The 7490-nt window shown below is 29.7% G+C and overlaps 1 protein-coding gene across 5 annotated transcripts; it reads left to right on the top strand.

Moving 5' to 3' along the window:
• The first annotated feature begins 763 nt into the window (after positions 1–763).
• Positions 764–3273, top strand: LOC131176343 (uncharacterized). 5 transcript variants are annotated; one of them, XR_009146450.1, is made up of 3 exons: positions 764–851; positions 958–2083; positions 2652–3273. XR_009146450.1 is itself a non-coding variant. In XM_058141421.1 (2 exons), the coding sequence occupies exon 1, from the start codon at positions 1075–1077 to the stop codon at positions 1756–1758; it is 684 nt and encodes a 227-aa protein (XP_057997404.1). In that variant the 5' UTR covers positions 858–1074; the 3' UTR covers positions 1759–1768; positions 2652–3273. The 5 variants fall into 5 exon arrangements, 2 of the variants coding, with proteins under 2 accessions (XP_057997404.1, XP_057997403.1); XR_009146451.1 differs by lacking the exon at positions 764–851 and having other exon boundaries at positions 858–1768; positions 2652–2708; positions 2821–3273; XR_009146449.1 differs by lacking the exon at positions 764–851 and having other exon boundaries at positions 858–2083; positions 2652–2708; positions 2821–3273.
• Positions 3274–7490: the final 4217 nt, after the last annotated feature.

The raw sequence follows: 7490 nt of genomic DNA, 5'->3' as shown, positions 1-7490 counted from the left end.
TTTTAATTTTTACACAGATTTAATAAAAAATAAATTTTCAAATTTTTTAAAATAGGAGCCCAATAAATATTTTGCTTAGTGATGTGAATAAATAAATATTAACATTTTAATATTTTTCTAAATTTTTTTTATCAAATATGAGAATTTATTAAAGAAATACTCACATCCAACTTACTTTCAATTCAACATTAAAATTTTAAAGAATCAGTGACATCTGCCAACACTTCTTAGGTTCATTATTATTTATGACACTAAAAAAATAGAATTAAAACTGAAGGACACATCATTGTTTGTGTAACTATTTTGAGCAAATGAGAAAGAAAATTCCTGAGGATGGATATGGGCAGAGAAAGAGATTGTTGGTGAATTATTTCATAGGGATATTCTCAAAGAATGGTATTTTTGAAGCAATAATTTCCAACAAGGGGTCGAATAGGGCCATACTGTCACTGCTGGTATCAAACTTTAGATTTGGAAATCTACTTGTTCACTATTCCTGCCTGCCAATTGATGTAAAACCATTGCATGGTGAATAGGATTTCGGAGTGGTGGGAATAAGGCAGGATTTAAAACAATAATGCTGTAGAAAATCTCACAACTTGTAGATTTTTCAATAAAGCAAAAAGATGGAATTGGAATATAATACCTCTTCCATAAAGAAAATATTAGAAAAAAAATATAAAGATAGATAGAAAAAAGAATATAAAATAAATAAAAAATACCTAACTTATTCCACTCTCTATATATAGCTATCTCTACAACAAAAGGTTTCAACAATACCAGCGGCAATTTCCAGTTGATTGACAAGCCAGGCAAAAACAGAGATCACTCTGTTTCCCCTGTTTGGCTCTGTACATTTCTTTTACCTTTGTTTCCCTTTTGCAGTTTCCTTATGCTCGGCAGAATACCTTCTATTTTTGTTATGATCATGATGGTTTCTAAATTTTCTCTATTCAGAGAAATGGCTGCAACCAAGGCTTTTCTTGTTTACGAATCCTCTTTCGAGTGAGAACCTCAAATCCTCAATTCTCCATCACCTCACAACTGCATTCGATTCTCCATTCCCATTTGCCAATGGATTCTTTCACCATCAGGCACATCAAACTCGAGAAGGCTAACGCAATCAAGAAACATCGCCCACTTCAGAAGATAGCAAACTTGTTCAGGTTCTTGGAAATATGTGTTGTTCTGGCCTTGATTTCCAAGTTCTCTATTCAGCTCCCAGTTGCTGTCAAGAACTCTAGTGAATATTTCAAGGACTTAACAGTCGTCCTTGGAAGCCCCCGCTTCGTGTTTATCCTTGGAAACGCCATAGTCATCACTCTCTTTGCAAAATCAGGTCAGTTTTCTGGTCACGATTCCACTGGGAAGAAATCGGGAACCGATCTTTACGAAGAGTTTGTTGAAAAGAGTGAAAGCAGTCAGGGCTTGCACCAATATGAAGCTGGACATACAGAAAAGCAGAGCTCCTCTGTTGAGTACACAGTTGCTGAAGAAACTTGTGCAACTGTAGAAATCAAGAATTACCAGAGAAGTCAATCAGAGAAATTAGACAGAGGTACTTGCAACAAGTCCTGCCGAGAATTGAGGAGGTCAGTGACCGAAAAATGCAGGGAAAGTATAGAGTCTGCTGAGGGATGGATGAAAATTTCGTATCCTGAGGATAGTATGAGCAATGAGGAGTTCAGGAGCACAGTGGAAGCTTTCATTGATAGGCAAAAGAGATTTAGAAGAGATGAGGAGAACTCTGTATATTAGAGTAATTGCGGTATGAATACAAGCTAATTCAGGTCCTTTTCCCCCAAATTCTGTATTTACAGCGATAATGGGGTGTCTGTATATTGCTAAATCATTAATAAATGCAAATTTACCGGTTAATTATGTCTTAATCTCTTAAACCCATATAATTTTTTTTTGGTCATTTTTTCTCCCTCTAGCCTCTATGCAGGGAAAAAGGACTGATCTTTTTTAATTTTCTCTGCAATGTGAAATAGATGCCACTGACAAATTGACGGCAATAAAATTTTCTAGAGAATTAGATTTCTCAGGATATGGATTGTGCATACGAGAGAATTTTCATATGGTAATTAAAATGCTCATGTCTTGAATAGATATGGCATCATATGTAGAATTGTATTCCAAATTCTGCTTATGCAAAAGTCATATGATTAGATTCTAAAATTGCCAACTGGGTTCACGGTTTGATTTGAATTCCAAACACTTGGATCAAAAGTATGTATGAAAGCAAAAAAAAGGCAACAATATTCAGATTTTTGACTGATGAGGCCTTCTATGCACAACAGTGACCAATCAAGAATAGCATCTTTGTGCTTTAGATATTTTAGCCTAAAAGAAGAGACAAAATTAGGGGAGACAATGGTGATGGGCAAAGGGGTTAAGTTCTTTTGTGAGTAAATGGTGAGCTGGGACTGAGGGATTCACTCAACAATCCCATCATAACTCTGAATTCCCATCCTGCTTAAAACAAGCTTGCAGCTTTTTATTACCACTAGAATTCCCTCATGCTCATTTTAGTATAAATACCATATTCTACTTTATTTTCCATTTGACAAGATTGAAGAGATTAGTGTAATTAACAATGTTTTATTTGTGTTCATGGCTTAATTACATTTCTGCAATATGCTCTGCAGCTTTGTTGTCACAATGGAGAGCGATTGGAAGCTGAATCTTGAGACAAAATTAGCCAAGTATATAGCTAATCCATTGAAGTTCACACATTGTCATGGCCATACTTCTATATTCTGCTTTAGCAGAAGACCGACTAACAGTTGATTGCTTCTTGACTTTCCATGAAATCAGAGAGGGACCAAGAAAGATGCAAAAATATGTGATGGACTTTCTCGAGAATGGGCATGATGCGCAGTCTGCATCACAAAAAGCTCCAAGTTTTAAGTCATTATTTGCTTGGAAGAACAGACTCTTGGATGGGCATTCCTTCAAATATCTTTAACACATGAACAGCTGCTTTGTGCTTTAGAAATTTTAGCCTAAAAGAATAGACAAAATTAGGGGGAGACATTGGTGATGGGCAAAGGGAATAAGTTCTTCTGTAAATAAATGGTGGGCTGGGACTTGGATTCACTCCAACAATCCCATCATAACTCTGAATTCCCATCCTGCTTAAAACATGCTTGCAGCTTTTTATCACCATTAGAATTCACTCATGCTCATTTCTTCAGCATAAATATCATATTCTACTTTATCTTCCATTTGACAAGATTGATGAGAGTGGAAATTTTAATTTGTAGTCAATTGCAAGCGCACCATGATATTAATATTTTTCTTAGAAAACTAATCTTAGTATAAAAAAAGATTATGTATAAGATAATCCATATGAAATAATAAATTAATAAAATATAGACAAACACGTATAACTGAATTTTATAAAATAATAACTATTTAGAGTATTTTTATATATTTCTTTTAAAATTATTCATTATTATAATGAGATAGGTCTGTGATATATGACTCATACTAAAATTCTAATGTTTTATTTGTGGACTTCGTAAATTTTTACACCTTTTTATAAAATGCAATCATGGTTAGCCTTCTGTAAAATAATATTTTTTTGAAATTTATTTTATTATTAATATTTAATTTTAAAATTTTAATAATTTTTAATAATTTTTTTACTTTAATATAATTATTTTAACTCATTATATTATTTATAAATTTTTCAAAAAAATAATAATTAAAATCCTACTAACTGATACATTTCATTGAAAAAAAGCAATATAAACAACCCTAAAATTTACTGTAAATTATTAATTTGAAAACAATAAATCATACAAAATAATGATATCTATTTTATAAATTAAAAAAAAAAGTTAAACAATCAGGTGTTAAACTCTCATAATATCACGTGCTTAATACTGTTAATTATATCATAATTACTTAAGGCTCTAATTAATTAGGAGAGAGCATAAATTAGTTTTAATTGAAAATTTGAACAAAATCAATCTGATTTAATTTTTTTAAATTAATTGTTTAATAAATCAGTTCAGTTTTGATTAATAATTTTTAAAAAAAATTAATTTTTTTAATTTTAACTCAATTATTAAAATTAAAAAAATTGATATAACCAAACTAAGTTCAACTTTTGTGTGGGTATAATTTTATTAATTTTTTTTTTTTTATTGAAGGCAGAGATTTCATTGATGCTAGCACACATCAGCGCATAAAGGGACGATCCATAGCATATAACAACAATCTAAGCATCCAACAATAAGACCCAAAGCCCACAAGAAAAACCCTAACAATTGGATACTTCTCATCTGCCATACTATGAAAAGGAGATAAAGAATGTGATAGAGGCTGGAAGCTCTCAAAATGGGCTTCACAAGAAAGTAAAGATAGCTATAATTGCCAATGAAATAAGAGCTGTGGGTGAACCCATTTTGGAGATGCTGTCAATATCATAGATGATAATTTAGTAGGCTTGAGAAGGATGTGCTGTGAGTACTTTAATCTTGCCATTTCTTTGACAATGAAGGCTAGACATACATGATAGCTCATTTAAAAAAAAAATATTATAAAAAAAGAAAAAGAAAACCTCTTAATCTCACCTAAAAAAAAAAGAAAGGGAAAAAGAACAAGAACTCTTGTCTTTCTCACATGTTTTATTCTATATCACAATAAATATAAATGGTGATCTAATAATGCTAAAACAATCTATGCAATCAAATCTTTTAGAAATTCTTGGATGTAATTGGTTCATCATCAAACATAGAAAAGCCATATGTACATATAAATTAATAATGCTTACATGTATGATATAGCTCCTCCTTACACATCTTGGGCTGCCATCTCAGGTTTATTCTTCAGTGTCATGGCAACTAAGCCATAGGCAGTATGTCATACTAGTAAAGAAGGAAAACATTACGAGAAGCATGCAATATATTGACGTTATTAATAGCTAAAGGAAATAATTTATTTATTTATTTATATGAATTCAATTATTCACTTCATATGTATTTCATCCATCGATTAACAGTATTCTAATAACATCTTATTTTATAGATGTAATAATATGTTGTAAAATTTTGGCCGGTAATATTAATTATTGTATAAGTCAAAATCAATTCTTTCAATGTAACTCGATATTAATTGATATTTACTTTAATTAAATCTTTAATATTTAATCTGGTACGTCCATCAAGTATCCTTATATAATTAGAATATAGACTGGTCTTCTCTCTACCCATAAGACCACACAGATTCTTTTTCATAAAGTCAGAGATATTAGGATCATCTCAAGAAAGTTTTTCATCACTAAAATTTTGCATGTGAATTAATGAGGGTCAAGAGGGAGAAATCAGTTTATTGAATCAAATGATCTCTCTTAATTATTACCGTGGCTTAATTAAACTCCGTATTAGGTGTGCTTTTTAAATCTGTGAGAATTTACTTGTTCAAGATCCGTTATTAAGGTGATAGTTGAATCTTATGTTTATGATTCACATTATGTTTATGATTTATTATGATATATTAAGTATTAATTTACATATAGTATCAGAGCCCTAGGTTTTGAATAATTAAATTTCTCCGTTGAATTTATGATGATGAACATGATATTGATGATCTTGCTTGTTGTTAGATCTAGGTAAAATTAAAGTGTAGATCGTGAAAACTTAATGAATAATAATAATAATAATAATAATAATAATAATAATAATAATAATAATAATAATAATAATAATAATTTAACCGAATTAAGTTCTAGGCATGAGGATTATTAACACGATGAAAAATCGTGTTATATAGAAATCTAAGTTTGGGATCAAGTTCTCTCAAAAGAAAGAAATTAAAAGAAACAAAATAATAAATAAATATATCAAAGTGGCTTAATTGTTTTAGCCATGAATTTTAAACTATGTGAAAATGTGTTTGTGATGAAAGATATTTAAAATTAATTAATTAATTAATAAATTAAAGTTTTGGCCGAAAATTTAATTAGGTCATGAAAGTTCAACACGATGAAGAAAATGTGTTGGAAAAAATATTTTTTGAGAATATGTTCTCCCAAAAGCAAGGAAAGCGAAAATATATATATATATATATATATATATATATATATATATATATATATATATATTTTCTACCCAATCTAATTAAGATTTGTAAATAAACCGAATGAGTAAACAAATATTAAGTTTATTAATACACATAATTTATATGCATACCTTATGATATTTATTTTAGTTTATTAGTCACCAAGGTGGCCAAACTAAAATAAAATAAAATTAATAGTTGTTAGTCACCAAAGTGGCCTAATTATAAATGATGTTTACATGCATATAAAAATTATCAACTATTCATACTAATAGATGCCTATGATAGAAAATGGATTAATGAACTTAAGGATTTTACCCAAAGGTAAATAAATTATTCTATGAATAGTGAGAATTATGAAAATAATAATATTTTATCAAATATATATTAGATATCCAAAGACAACATGTATATTTGATTTAAGTTAATTATTATCCAATCAAGTTTAAAGGTATTTAATTTAGGATAGTATATTATAGTATCTACTGAAAGAAGAACTGTAATATACTCTAACTATTAAAGTTATCTGTATTTATTTTGAGTATATAAATATCATATTGCAGCTGTTTCTCTTCATTCACAAGCTTAATCTATTATTGTTTTAATGGGTTGAACTTCTTTGAATAGTGTGAGCAAATCAAGTTCCATTTAGATGTCTTGGACCTTGACTTGGCATTATTAAAAGACTAACTGGTTGCTATTATGGATACAAGTAGTGAGGAAGAGAAGTTATACCATAAGTAATGGGGATAATTAAACAAATTAAGCTTTATGTTTTTTATGAATGACTATTGCCAATAATATTAGGACTACAATTTCACAAATTGAAAATATAAAAGAATACCTTAAACTTATGAAAGATGTATTCTATTCTAAAGTTAAATCACTCACTAGTACTCTAATGGCATAACTCATGACCATGAAGTATAATTGGTCAAAGAGTATGCAAGAGCATATTATTAGAACTAGTGATATTGCAGCAAAACTAGAAACCTTAAGGATGACGATTGATGATTCCTTCTTAGTGTAGTTCATTTTGAACTCATTACCTCCTAAATATGGGTCATTTTAAATTAATTGCAATACTGTTAAAGATAAGTGGAATAGTAATGAATTGGCCAGTAAGCTAGTTTAGGAGGAAACAAGACTGAAGAATCAAGGGACTCATTCCGTCATCATTATGGGTCAAGAAGCTGATAAAGGACTTAAAATTAAAGCCTAGAAGTTTAAGAAGAAAAAGAAAGGATCTTTAAATGTTACTCAAGCTGAGGAAAAGGAACAAATGGTAGATAAGTGTCGTTTCTGTATGAAAGTGGGACACTATAAAAAAGATTGCCTGAAAGATAAAGTTTGATTTGAAAAGAAAAGTAATTTTTTTTCTTGTGTATGTTTCAAATCAAACTTATTCGAAGTTTCTA

This window comes from Hevea brasiliensis, unplaced genomic scaffold, assembly GCF_030052815.1.
Source record: "Hevea brasiliensis isolate MT/VB/25A 57/8 unplaced genomic scaffold, ASM3005281v1 Scaf1, whole genome shotgun sequence".
Classification (NCBI taxonomy): domain Eukaryota; kingdom Viridiplantae; phylum Streptophyta; class Magnoliopsida; order Malpighiales; family Euphorbiaceae; genus Hevea; species Hevea brasiliensis.
Note: the sequence above shows the minus strand (reverse complement) of the source record. Positions and strands in the feature narration are given on the sequence as shown.